We start from the raw sequence: 14,476 nt of genomic DNA, 5'->3' as shown, positions 1-14,476 counted from the left end.
TGAAGGGTGTGACCCTTGATGAGAGGGTTCATTACAATAGGAATGTCTCTTCATTAGAATGTCTCTTGTGAAGGGTTATGCCTCATTAGGGAGTGTCCCATCGAAAGGGCAAGTGAGGTGTCCCGTCGAAAGGGCATACCCTTCCACAAGTGTCCATTCATCAAACCATCCATAAGTCTAGAAAGAGAGAAAGGAATACGTCACAGATCGTGACAGGTCGGTTGACCTAACAGGTCTGCTCACCTATTTTTTAGCATAAGAGCCAGTTGACTTGCTTGTCATCTGACCTAAAGAAGACAGCCTCTGAAGAGGTGTGTTACAGCTCTAAAATCCCTCTACCTACCTACACCAACTCCCTTGATCAAATGACCCCTTGTCCTTCTCATATGGGGCTTACAGGTTACAGGTGGGTAAGTAATCCCTTAAATAATCATATAACGAGTGCAAAGGTTTTAGGAGAAGTTTGGAAGACATCGTAGGACAATTCTCAGAGGAACAATGCAGCTAGAATCTCGCAACTTGATAGAGGGAGATTATCTCTCTGCTCATGCCACCAAGTTTAAAGAAACCATTGGGCAGTTAGCAACCATTGGTGAGAAGGTAGAGGACAATGATCTTATGTTAATCAGTTGAACTCTTGGCACTGCCATACAAAGGGTTCATCTGCATCTTTAATACAACAAATTATGTCCGATTTACATATTTGAATAGAGGGTATTATGCATAGATTTTAGTGATAGGTGCAGTTGCCTTGCATCATCGCAGGGCAAGACCAGAAGTTCCAGAGGGACAATGCAACTGGAGAAGGTAAGTGCACATTCAAAGTTTAAAACTCTCGACTGTCCAATTGGGGCTGTGATGTTATTAAACCGGAGTCTCCTTTTTTATGTAAGAAGGTAGACAAATGAAAGCTTTTCAACTAAGCCATGTCTACAGCGTGAATCTTTTGCCGTGCTGCAGTTTTCATGGGCCTGAACCAACGGGAATAATAAATTTGCAACTTTTGAGAGCTTGGCCTCAAAAAAAGGGGACACCGCATGCTGTACTCTGTCTCATGTTTATTGATTTGAGAGATGCTGTGAAATTTCCTTTTTATAACATTTTCTTGTCTTGTTTGCCAGTATGTGACAATATCACCAATCTTCTAACAGCTCTTCAAGTTTTTGAAATTAAAAAATGAGGTCAAAGTGAAGAAAGCAACACCTTTTTAGTGAAATTGCTCGTGGTAGATTGGTAGTTCCAATTCATAATGTTTGAATTTATGGTTATGCTCTAATGAAGAATGGTCTGTAAGGACTATGTGATGTTTTTTGCAACATGCAGGAAATCAGAACATCCTTAAACATATGGACAATGCCAAACAACAGTGGTTTGACTAATGACGAGACACCTGTGAAGGATTATTGGGGTAAGATCATAAGATGAGGATGGTGTGATGGTATTTCAATTGCTTAATCTTTTGTATCCAGTTTCTATGAGCTGGAGCATATTGTTCTCTTTCGTCTATGTTTGCCGTAGCCTAAATGATCAGGCAAACCTTTAGTAAAGAATCCTACAAATTTTCCTCCTGTATAGAACGGTGAGTCTGCATCCCATCTTTGAACACCATGTTAGAATGGTCAGTTTATGGGTTTTCATGTAATGTAAGTAGTTTGCATAGGATATTGTGTGGGTAGAGTGGTACAGATGTGGACAAAGTGATCAACTTCATCCATTCAAGATTTTGTATGTTTTGTGATATAGTTAGACGTACATTTGTAGGTTACACATTGTGTGTCTTTCAAATGTCCCCTCTCCCTCCTCTAGTTGGCCTTCTCACATGGTATTAGAGCTAGTCCCTCAAGACAGCTTCACTCTTAACAAGAAAATAGTTTGCTGCCAAAAGCAAGGTCGCAAAGACGTTCGACCTCAAGAGAGACTTCAAATGGCTGATAGCAGCTGTGGTCTACGTAAAGCTCAAATAGCTTTGGTCTACGTAGAGCTATGGCACAAGTTATTTGAGAAGCTGTGAATAGTTTGGAAGCTCAAAAGTGAGCTGAAAGGCACGAAGGCCCAGTAAAACATTTTGCAGCCTTTAAGCTATAAACAATGTGGCAGCAACACTCAAAAGACCTACAGGGCCACTCAAGACAACAGGGTCTTCATTATGTCCTCGTTTGTTTCAAGCAGGGCCAGCATGCAACTATTTGCTTGCAACTATTGGCTAAAGGACTGCCTGAACTGTGATTGAAGGCTTTGCTACAACCAATGGATGGAAATGGCCGTCTCACTTCACTTCTTGCCTTTCTGGGCCCATTGATTAGCTTGCTCTTTAGTTTAGCCTCTTTTATGACTGAGCCAGCACTCTAGTTTTCAAGAATTGTTAGGAACTGAGTTATGTTTTTCCTGATTTTAACACTTGTTAAGTTAAAAGTGTGCACAAGCTTTAAAGCTGACTCCAATTTTTTGAGGTTGAATCCACTGTATTTTTAAGGCAAACATGCTGTGTGACTTTGTTAGTACTCACATTCTGTTTAATGTGGGGAAATAGCCTACATAATGCTTACCAGAAAGCTGATTGTGCAAAAATTTTCCTTTGGAGGGTGCAGGAATTGTTCCTCAATCAGCTGTCCCGGTGGATATTTATTGGAAAGAAAAGAATGATGAGAATGATTGGGTAGGTATGCTGAAGTTTTTCTCTTACATTATTTTTTAAGTGACATAAATAGTGAAGAAGGGTATCTCGCTAACGTTGGTCCTTTCATAAGTGGACATTTGTAATATATGCTGAACATTTCTAAACACCATGACTTGCGGAACTTTGGGACTATTCAGAAGTAACGAGGAACCTTTTTTTATGAAGGGCATAACTTTGTATTTTTTAGATTTTCACATTATGGAAGAACATCAGTCAAGCTGGCATCTCATGGGAGGCATCATCCACTTTGTCTGAGCAATTTTATCACACCATAACACAAGGCATGTGCCTTTTTTAAATCAGTTTTTGCAAAACTGAAAGTGGTCCATAGATGTAGCCTGGATTGAGGTAAGTCATCAATTAAGAGGAGTTGAGATAGAATTCGAGGATTTGGACTATGAATTCCAAGGATTGAAGCGAGGAGAACTCGAGTTTTCTGATGATGGCAAAAAGTTGACATCAGCGTTGGGAAACCTTCTAGATAGAAGGTATTGACTAGCTGGTGCACATATATCTTATAGTTGCAAGCAAGGAGGCTTTCCTTCTTAGCATAGAGATAACAATTATTGAGATGGGGACACTAAATTCTTTGGAATGTAGATCTTATGCACCAATTCCTCATATTTGAGTGTGCCACTCTTGATCTGGAGTTCATAATATTACAAACATGCTGTAAAGCAGAGATTTGATAAGGACTTGCTTGCTCTTTAAAAAAGAATAGCGGTAAGCGATGGCATAATAGACCCATGTATAACAGCCATTGGGCAAGCCGCAAGGCCAAACCCTGCAGGCTGCAACAGTAACATGTGGACAGCAGCAAAGGTCCGTCTGAGATGCAGGTAGACAAACAGTACAGGGTCTGCCTATCACTTAGCAGGGGTTGGTTCGAGACAGTGGGCAAGTCCACAGCACAAGGGTGGACTGCCCTCATTAAAGCCACCCAGTCCTATCAGCCAGCCAGTAGGGCATTACACCCTATACAGAGGGGACTTCAGTCCTCATTCGACTCTATCAGTTCCAGCAACAGCAGTTGGCCTTCACCCTTGTAGTTCATCAGCCTAGCTTGGCTTCACAAGCCTTGCAACCTCCAGCCCAGCATCTTGGGCTCAATCCCCAAAGAGGATCCCTCGATCCCCAAAGAGGATCCCTCAATCCCCAAAGAGGATCCCTCGATCTACTGGCAAAGGTGTTTCCGTCTATGGTCGAATAGAATCAATAGCTACACGGAGGGATCCAAAACATGATTTATTATCATCTAGTGAAAGAAGAACGGGCGACATAGCAGAAGAAAGGACAATAGTGGGAACACATAGCAACTTTCGAGGAGGGGCAGCATGTTAGAAAATACCCAACAGAGGGTACACGCAGCGGAAGACTTATAGTAATGCCCAGGAGCTCACACAGTGTGCGGTGTGGGTGTGGAATCACAAACTTCTTTACTTATGTGCATACAATAGGTGTGCAGACTCATCAATAGACAATGAACCAACCAGATAGAGGAACCACCAAAATATATATTTCCGTCCACAACTATGGACACAATACAAAAGAGACAGATCGAGAGTCCCACCAATGATGTGGTCCTCTGATCTTACCACAAGGTCCTTCTCCTATCTGCTGGCTATCTCTAGACTTGAGTCCGCGTGCTCCACCTCGAGCGTCTGTAGACTTTCCGTCCAGTATGTTCTTCTCCACCTTACTGCCTGTGAATCAGCCTAGGTGGGCAGCCCCTGCCAAGCTTTGTCTGCAGCACACAGATCCCTGTTCCACTGCTCCAACCTGCTTGTGAATGGCTGCTCCAGAAGGTATAGTGATCTCAGCACCTTGCTGCCCTAGATGACAGCCAAGGTCCCAGCCTTTTCCTGGCTAAGTCTGCAGCCCGTCAAGCACCTCTCTATCCTCCTGGATGTAGGCCCAGAGGGTGGCTTCCTGCTGCTCCTTTCTGCCCTGGATGCTAGCTGCTGGATATAAAATGAGGCCACAAGCCTCTCCTTTTATAGGCCCTAAGGCCCCCTTGAACCAACCGACCAGCCAGCCCTAAATGGGCCGACTGGCTGGTCTGTTTGGGCCGACCAGTCTGCCCAAAAACAGCCCTTTAAGGGCTTACAAAACTAGGGCCCTTTGGCCCCCTTTGTCCCTCCAACCTAGGCAAGGGCCCAGCCCCTAGGTCAGCCCTATATAAGGTCTGGTTGGCTGTGTCAAAGCAGCCCAACCAGCCTCTCTCCTGGCCGACCCATGTGCTGGTCTGTCCCGCCTCTGCTGCGCCACTCTGATCTGCCCACTTGCAGGCCCATCTGTACACGCCTTGCCACGTGGCACTGCGCCACTGGCCCAGGCCATATGCGCCCTATTGCGGGCCTTCCTACAGACTCCAGCCTGCCCTGTTTGCAGCGCCATGGTTGCGCCTCTCTGCTGCAGCATCCTTGCCTCCTGCCAGGTCTATACCAGCCCTGTACAGCCACGTATGCATTCCGTACCTCCTCCGTACTGAAGCGCCGTCTGTCCTTGCTGGAAATCCCTATGCAATCAGGCTGCTGCAGGTCCCTGATGTCCACGTGTCTGCCCTGTACATCAGGAGCTCCACGACTTGCCAGGTACCCTTCTTGCTTTGTGTGAGGTGCTGCCCATGTGGCAGTCCCCTTCCCTTTCTCTTCTCTGGGCATCTTCTGCCCTAGGTCTCCCTCCCCCATGCTCTCCTCATTTGGGGGCTTACAGATGGGGAGGTGACCTTTCCAACACAGCAATAGAAATCTCAAGAACAGGTTTCATGATTGGCTCTCGTTCAGCAAGAACTAGAAGCCTGAGCTCCAACCATCCCACTCTCCAAATAATAGTGGCACACCCTGTGAAATCTAGATCTACCACTACAAACACAAACGAAATGAGAGTACGTTAGAACTGAATGTAGACTAGTAAAATACGTTATTGAAAATAGGAAACTTCAACTATAGAGACCATCTCAGGTCCTCCTCATCCCTATGGGGCTTGTTGGAGGACCTAAAGTTTACAAACAACACACACACTTTTTTTTGTTGGTGAAACCATTGTATTTATATCAATAAAATTTTTTACAATGAGAATAGTCTAAAGAAAAGACTTATTCTGAAAAATCAAAAGCAGTTGGAAAACACCTCTAAAGCTGATACATCCAAGTCATCATGATGACAAGCATCATACAGAGATTGCCGTAACGATGCTCTAAAAAACTCATAAGGTTGGAGCAATGGCTGCCCCAAGAACACCTGATTCCTCTGCTTCCAAATGGTCCATAGTGCCCCCCCCCCCCCCCCCCCCACACACACACACACTTACTTTTTTTGTGGAATCTTTGAGTCATTATATTACAAAAAAAGCTATCCCAGAAAGGGAGAGCTATAATACATCAAGAGAAATCCTCACTGTAGGACAAATATACATCATGATCAAAGACACGAGATTGCAAGCAATCAAAAAGCGATTGCTGCAAAGAGTGTCTGAAGAAAAAAAATAGGATCACCAAAGACCCTATGATTACTATCCTTCCAGAGAGTCCAGAGTACCCAGTACTGAACCCAAACAAAAAAGAAATCAAACTCCTGTCTAGGTGGATGTACACCAAAAAGCCAGAAGAACTTGCCAAAAGCAATCTGAGGAAACCGAGCTCGCAAAATCTGCCCAAGGAAGTCCAAGAAAGCACGAGAGGAAGGACAACGCCAAAAGAGACGAGGCACAGTATCTCTCGGAGCTAGACATTTGCGACAAATAGAGGAAGCAATATGTCGTCGTGCCAAGAGCTGTCCATGAGGAAGAACACCCAACAAAACTCTCCACAAGAAAACCTGCTGACGAAGAGGAATCTTAGAATGCCAAATCTATCTCAAACATTTCCGCCACCATTTCATAGGACGATTAAGATGCCAAAGCTGATTTGCCTTTTGTGAGATAAATGGCGGAGGAAGTAGAACTTTATAAAGAGAAGAGACAGTAATATGTGTAAGCTGCAGAGGAAGGTATGACAAGCCCCCTGAAGAAAGTGTCCAGTCTTGAAGACGATCTTGTAGATGCAATCGAGGAATCGGCTGAAAAGGCTGTAATCTTATGCCAAAGTGGACGATAATGCATTCCAAGCAGCAACCAAAGGAAAAGTAAGGGGAATTCCAGCATCATCAACAACATCCTGAACCAAACGAATCCCCTTGAGACTCAGAAAATACGAATGTCGAGGCTTCTGCAAAGCCAAAGGAAGGGCGAACACTCTAGACCAATGTATACTTTCAGCTCTGAAAGAGTTGCCCTGCAAGGAATCACTGCCATGCCAATCCAAGTGAGAAAGGATATGTTTCCAATCCATTTACAAATGGGAAACCAAAGGACAGCCGGGGATTTTGCCTGTCATAGAACCAAAAAGAAACTCCCACTGGGAAAGCTTCCAATGACCAAAAGCTGGAGATTCAACATGCAAGAGTAACTGACGAATCATAGCAGCCCATGTTTGAGAACCTTGCAAAAACTGCAGCATGAGTTTCCCCTTGTGAGCAAGAATGTGCAGATGGATATTAAGAATATTAAGACCTCCATGCATCTTTGGAGAACAAAGCTACTGTACCGGACGCAAACGCAGGGTTGTTTTGCCATGGCGAGAACATCAGAAGATTTCCAGCACCTCAGACATAAAAGAGGCAAGATCAGCCTTGCTGAACATAATAAGTGGCAAGTAGAATTGAATATACGCCATCAGAATAGATTGCACAATTTGAAGACGAACATGCAGAGGCCAAGTTGCCAATTTTCAGTATTCCAGGTTTTTCTTGAGAGGTGCGAGAATCCAAATAGATTGTTAGCGAGGAGAAAGTGTCCAACTCAAAGGATAGCCAAGATGACAAACCAATTGAGTTGGTGGGATGATTTCTCCAGGCCATAAAAGAGAGTGTCATTCCTTGGAATGCAAAGGCAAAAATTTTGATTTCTGAAAATTTACATGAAGCCCAACAGCTAAACCATATAAAGAAAGAGCTTACATCAGCTCAGAAAGATCCTGCTCTGTATTGCGGGGAGTGAAAAAAGAATCATTTGCATAAGCTTGAGCAAGCAATGGTTTACTGTCATGAATTTCCAAACCATGTAGCTTATCCGTAGCTACGAGATGATCCATATACTGAAGCATGGGGTGCGTGGCTATAGCATACAGGAGCACACTAAGTGGACAGCCTTGATGCACCGGGCAACGAAGAGTCCATGCTTCAGAGATATCCCCAGAAAGAATGCAAGCAGCTTGACTTTTACTATGAAGCCAGTATATGATATGCTGCAATTTCTGCCCAAATCCCAAAGCATGCATTGTCTGAGAGATGAAGTCCCATTGAACAGTATCAAAAGCCTTGGCAATATCAACTTGCAGTAAAAGAACATCCTGCTCTGTGTATTTGGCATACTTAATTCCAACATAAGCATTTGCGATATTATCAGTGATATGCTTGCGAGGAACAAAACCATATTGTGTAGGATGTAAACCATCATGCAAGTATCCTTTAATACGATCAACCACCATTTTGGTGATGATTTTATAAATGACAGGCATAAGAATAATGGGTCTCCAATCGGTCAACGATTCACAAATCTACTTTTTGGGAAGAAGCTTTACTAGCCTTTTTTCCCAAGAAACATACACACACACGCATGCACGCACGCACGCACGCACAGACATTCTGGACGACTCATGCAATGAGCCATGTTTATGATCCACCCACAGTCTGCTTACAGCTCTGTCAGTCTGAAGATTCTGGTCGAATGAAGGCGAAAGACCAGCTAGGCTTCACCAAATCTGAGGTAGCACAAAAACAAAGTGCTCTTGCTAAAGGCAAAGCATAAAAGACCCAAAAAGAGACCACCCCTCAACAAAAGCAAATGAGAGTCTAACGGTCGTAACAATACGCCATCTACTGTCACTGAAGGAGAAACAACCAAAATTAAAGTGCAAGGAAAATCATGACTGTTGCAAGGATCGCCAAGAGTCTCTTATTCGAAATCAGACTGCAAACACTAGCCTAGAAGGCCCAATTGGTCATCATCGACCGAGCTCGAGCTGTCAATGCACAAACCTACAAAGTCCTCTACAGCATGTGCAGTCTCCTTGTTCACCTTTTTCTTGGAAGCTACATCATCATGATTCTTGTAGCAGAACTCTTCAGCGTGTCCTGGTCTCTTACATTAGTCGAAGTACAGTTGCCTCCACTCACCTTTCTTTGAACCTTTCTTTTTATCTGTTGCGGCAAATGTACTTTCTTCTTCCACATAGAATACTTGGCGATGCTCTTCATCCAGTAAGTTAGCTATCATCTCATCCATGACACATGTTTGCATTCACCCGAAGGATTTTAACTATGTCGTTGTAAACTGGTGGAGGGAGGCTTGATAACAGAATCGCTTTTGAATCATTGTCATCAGCCCTAACACCCAGATCAGATAGTTGACAGAGAATTGAACGCATTCAATTGAGATGCTCACCCAGAGTACTTCCTTCATGGATAGATTGACGAATTGTTGTTTCAGCAAAACTTTTGAATTTCTTAAGCGTGAGCTGAACAACGTCTTGATGTGGCGACCCAATTATCGTGTACTGACTTTCCAAAATCCAAGTGATTATTATACTTACTTCCCAACGCTCTGCCAAGAATTCCGAATGCCTTCTCATTTCTATTTGCCCATTGACTCGTTGTGTCGGATGACGTTTCTTGCTTTTCCTGCTCGCGTCGATTTCTTTTCAGTGCCCGAAACAATGGACCAAAGGCTCTTCTCCATGAATCAAACTCCAAGTTGCAATGCAGGGAAATTTTCCTCAGTGAAGCTTTGTTGAGTCTTTCTTCATCTCCATCTCTGGACCAGCAACTCTGATACCAATTGTGAAATCTAGATCTACCACTACAAACACAAATGAAACAAGAGTACGGAGGAACTGAATGTAGACGAGCAAAATACTTTATTGCAAATAGGAAACTTCAGCTACAAAGACGATCTCGGGTCCTCCTCATCCCTACGGGGCTTGTTGGAGGACCTAAAGCTTCACACACACACACACACACACACACACACACACACACACACTTATTTTTAAGTGAAAGCTTTGATTGATTATATTACAAGAATAGTCACCTCAGAAAAGAGGCGTTAGAAAATACATCAACTGAAGATCTCAATATAAGCCAAATACACACACACTTTTTTTAATTATGGGAAACCTCAAATGAGGTGAAAACCCACATTGAGTACAAAGATCAAATTTACAAGCAAGCCTCAGAGAGAAAAACCATGAGGCTACCAAGATAAAATTTACATATCATTTGAAGGAGGATCTAACAACACATCCTCCATTTTAAGACTATTGACTTGCAAAAAGTGATGCAATGGAGTGACATCACCGTCAATAAAACAAAGCTGTTTTTTCCCCTTCTGATTCTTCTTGATGGCAACCTGAATTTTTGAACCACAGGGTCAAAAATTTGTCTCAACCAAGGATGAAAGGAATCCAATGAAAAAGGAACATCTGCATCCTGAACAGAAAGAGACTCTGGCACTGTCTTCACTGCCACACACACACACACACACACACACACACACACAAACACACACTTTTTTTTGTGTGTGGAATCTTTGAGTCATTATATTACAAAAGAAGCTATCCCAGAAAGGGAGAGCTATAATACATCAAGAGAAAATCTCACTGTAGGACAAATATACATCATGATCAAAGACACGAGATTGCAAACAATCAAAAAGCGATTGCTGCAAAGAGTGTCTGAAGAAAGAGAAATTCAAAAAAACATCACCAAAGATCCTATGATCGCGATCCTTCCAGAGAGTCCAGAGTGCCCAATACCGAAACTCCCAAAAGCCAGAAGAACTTGCCAAAAGCAATCTAAGGAAACCGAGTTCTCAAAATTTGCCAAGGAAGTCCAAGAAAGCACAAGAGGAAGGACAATGCCAAAAGAGATGAGGCACAATCTCTCTTGGAGTCAGACATCTGTGACAAATAGAGGAAGCAATATGTCGTCGTGCCAAGAGTTGTCCATGAGAAAGAACACCCAACAAAACTCTCCATAAGAAAACCTACTGATGGAGAGGAATCTTAGAATGCCAAATCTGTCTCAAACGTTTCTGCCACCATTTCATAGGACGATTAAGATGCCAAAGCTGATTTTCCTTTTACGAGATAAATGGTGGAGGAAGTAGAACTTTATAAAGAGAAGAGACAGTATTATGTGCAACCTGCAGAGGACGGCATGACAAGCCCACATAAGAAAGTGTCCAGTCTTGAAGACGATCTTGTAGATGCAATGGAGGAACCGGCTGAAAAGGTTGGAGCATCAAAGTAATCTTATGCCAAAGTGGACGACCATGCCTGCTTTTCAGAAGCCAACATGTGAGTGTGGCCTGAGGTATTATCTCCCGGTTGTGGGACATTATTTTAATCACCATACATAAAAGCTTAATGCTACCAGGGATATTTATGCATGGCATCCATCAAAGAGGGGGCAGTAGAAGTCTTGCTCGGAGGCAGTGACAAATCAGCCTGCATTGGCATTTTCGGAGTATGTGAAGGGCATTGTGAAGCCATATGCCCAAACTTCTTGCATTCAAAGCAAGCACCTGCAAAGAGACCCCATTTCAGTTTATAGAAGGCACTGCCCATCGAAACATTATTCACTGTAGGCGCATAAGAGTCTGGGGTTGGATTATCTGTGTCCCACAAAATACAAAATCTGTTTGAGTTGCCATTAGGTTGTGGTGGACAAACCACTTTGCCAAGAGATGCTGCAATTTTTGGCAAAAGAGAAGCCAGACATTGAGGGAAGTCCACCACTTCCACCCAGGCAGGGCATCTGTGTTGGATCAACCCCTAATAATCTTTGGTGGAATACCAGGGAAACACATGAACCATCTGCTGCATATAGAAAAGAGGAGTGCTCCAATAAAATCTGCCTGTGCTCTTCATCTGCCATGATCACTTCAAAAAAGCCTCTTGCTGCATAGTGAACTTTTTTGACATAGCAACCACCCAGGGTTCTAGTCAACCAATTACCAACATCTGCAGCAGCAGGCATACGTCTTGGAAAAAAGATAGTGATGGCATGCTTGGCATATTCTTTGACTGGATCTAAAATATCATCCACTTCCACCATGATGCTTGTGGTGGGAACTGGATCTTTCCATCTTTTTCGAGTATCTTCAAACCCCTCGTGCATCACCTCATATACTAGTTGAGCCTCTGGAGAGGCACGAAAAGGGTCATTCTGACCCATAACCTGCTTTTGCTTTTTGCGTTAAACCGATCTTTGTTTTTGAAAAGTCTTTTCATATTCATAGTCTGCCATTTTTCTAGAAAAGGAGAAGAGGTAAAGAAACTGAAGAAGAAAGCGTAAAGGGCTAGAGAGTAGAAGGGTAAGTCTGCAAGAGGTTACAGAAAGGGCATAGACAGCTAGAGAAAAAAGGAGGGAGGGAGGAGTAAACTCAGGGGCAGAAACCTGAGAAGAAGCTGCACTGAAGGATCCACAAATTGTACGGCTGGATGCAGGAAATCTGTATGGAATCTGAGTGTATGGCCGGCTGTTAGAAAATTGTACGGCTGGAAGCAAGGAACCTGTACTGAAAAGCTGACCGGGGCTGTACAGAACCTGTATTGATTGCAGACAGGCTGTACGAAAAACTGTACGGACTGCAGGCAACCTGTACGGCGTACGGACGGCGACAACTTGTACAGATGCAGACGACCTATACGGAAAGGCCACATGGGGCCCGTACGGGGATGTACGGACAGTGCACGGGCACTTAGGGAAATCTGTATGGGGCCGTATAGATGTACGGATGGAAGGGAAAGGTTGTACGGGGGGTCTTGACGGGGTTGAATTGGCAGAGGTCACTCCTCCTCTCTCTCTCTCTCTCACACACACACACACACACACATACACACACGCACGCACGCACACACAGAGTGAGAGAGAGGCATGCACGCTCAAAGACATGCACACATGAACGCATGCATGCACGCATGAACGCACACACGTGCATGTACATGTGCGAGCATATTAAGAGTGTGTCAGCTTTAGCTTCAGCTCTAGTTTACATTAGATCTTTAGAGGTGTGCTAGACACCTATAATTCGCTACATGGATTTGATTCCTCATGATGTTATGCGGGTTTGGTCGCATAGAGTTTTTTTGGCTTTTGCAGACAAACTGCGCCCTGGGCTTCCCCTCTTATTCCACTTGAATGGAAACTATATTTTCCTACTTCCTTTTTTTCCAAACGTAGGAGAACAGCTGCTCTCAGGCTTGATTGTCCTTGCTAAGATCATTTTTGCACTTGTGCTTAAAAGGAATGCAGGACATATTCTACCTTGGTATAGACATGTGAACGATAAATAGCAAGGGTGAGAGTTGAGGTCAGGGCTTTGAGTGATGGTTGCATGGCTTTTATTTAGTTCTAGTTCTGGTAATTTCGACGATTGGGAATTCCAATAAAAATATGGGGAGGAGACGTGGGTATGATGGTATACTCCAGTGTATAGGATCTTGGTCATGGCCTGGGTGTGTAGCGATAGCAGTGGATAAGCAAAACCCGTGATGCAATGGATTTGGTGTGCAGTTGTGAGTAGGAAAGGAAAGGAAATTAAAGTTAAAGAAGCAGGATGATGAAAGGGCGCATGGAAACATCTTATTAATTATGCATGCCCTGAATGGTAAGATACCCCATCTTCCAGTTACATGTGTTTCTTTTGAGATGCAGCAATCATACATTCAGCGTTTTTTTGCTCCATAAATGCTTCACTTTTGAACCCTCTGTTCGCATGAGAGAACTTGGTCAAAGGATAACTATTATTTGTTTCAGATGTGGATCTTTAGGTGAATATTATGGGCCTCTTTTAAAGCTCTTGAATGTCAACATTAGACATTCCTACCCATCATCTATGCATATGTTTTTGTGTATGTACAACGTAAAAATTTCTACTTTTGAACCGTGTGAAGAAATACCAAAAGCTGCCAAAACTCTGTAATGATTTTGGCACTGGGCGCTACAGAGTAGTGCCAAGTATGCCTATATTGCATAGTTTTGGCTCTATCTTCTGTTGCTTACATGATTGGGTATCCTTGCTAAATAAGTATAATCCTGCTCTCTTCAACATGTACCATTATTTAGATGATATGTTTTGTACATATCTTCTCTCTCAACTCTTGATGTTGTTGCTTGTTGCACGTATGGTTGTGCAGACCAGAGCTTCTGATGTACTATCGGACATTGATGATGAGGATGCTAGCCAGAGTGCTGAAAGTGCACTGCAAAGTCCAGTAAAAGGAAATTTTGAAATGTCTTTTGAGCGCACCCTTCAGCTTCAGTCACCTGCCATCACTCCAAGGGTTGCATTAAAGGAGTCACCATTTCATAGACCTGGTGTGTCTGGCCTTGGTTCAATGAGGAGGCCAACTTTGTTAACAGCCTTTGCAGCTGCTGATACAGATTCTGATGGTCCCGAAGGTATGTAGGCTACCCTTTCAGCCTTTTTTCCTAATTCTTGCTTTCATTCTCATGTTGATATGGAAGATGAATCGATGTATGATGATTTGGCCTTCTTTGTTATGTCCTCATTCATTTTTTGCGCTGCACAGCACATGATATAGGCATGGTGTATTATCCATTCATTGCATTATTCCTTTTCATCACTGCAATTTTGTTCTTTTGAAACCGTTGTTTGTCTATTCCATGCTATACTCATTTAAAGCTTTACCAATATCCTACTTTTTTGTTTTGGGTTTTCACCCTTTTGCCCCCC

The 14,476-nt window shown here is 43.3% G+C and overlaps 1 protein-coding gene across 2 annotated transcripts in view; it reads left to right on the top strand.

Moving 5' to 3' along the window:
- The window catches only part of LOC147882334 (immunoglobulin), a 104,895-nt gene that overhangs the window by 33,720 nt on the left and 56,699 nt on the right, over positions 1-14,476 (top strand). For both annotated transcript variants that reach the window (XM_087400796.1, XM_087400794.1), the window contains exons 4-6: positions 1,324-1,408; positions 2,589-2,656; positions 13,917-14,181. In XM_087400796.1, coding sequence (XP_087256922.1) covers positions 1,324-1,408; positions 2,589-2,656; positions 13,917-14,181 — 418 coding nt within the window. The remainder of the gene's footprint in view (positions 1-1,323; positions 1,409-2,588; positions 2,657-13,916; positions 14,182-14,476) is intronic.

The sequence above is a fragment of the Dipteris shenzhenensis genome, chromosome 29, assembly GCF_047967505.1.
Source record: "Dipteris shenzhenensis isolate YYH24624 ecotype China chromosome 29, Dip_SZ_1.0, whole genome shotgun sequence".
In the NCBI taxonomy this organism is placed as follows: domain Eukaryota; kingdom Viridiplantae; phylum Streptophyta; class Polypodiopsida; order Gleicheniales; family Dipteridaceae; genus Dipteris; species Dipteris shenzhenensis.
This window is presented reverse-complemented; position numbering and strand designations above follow the sequence as displayed.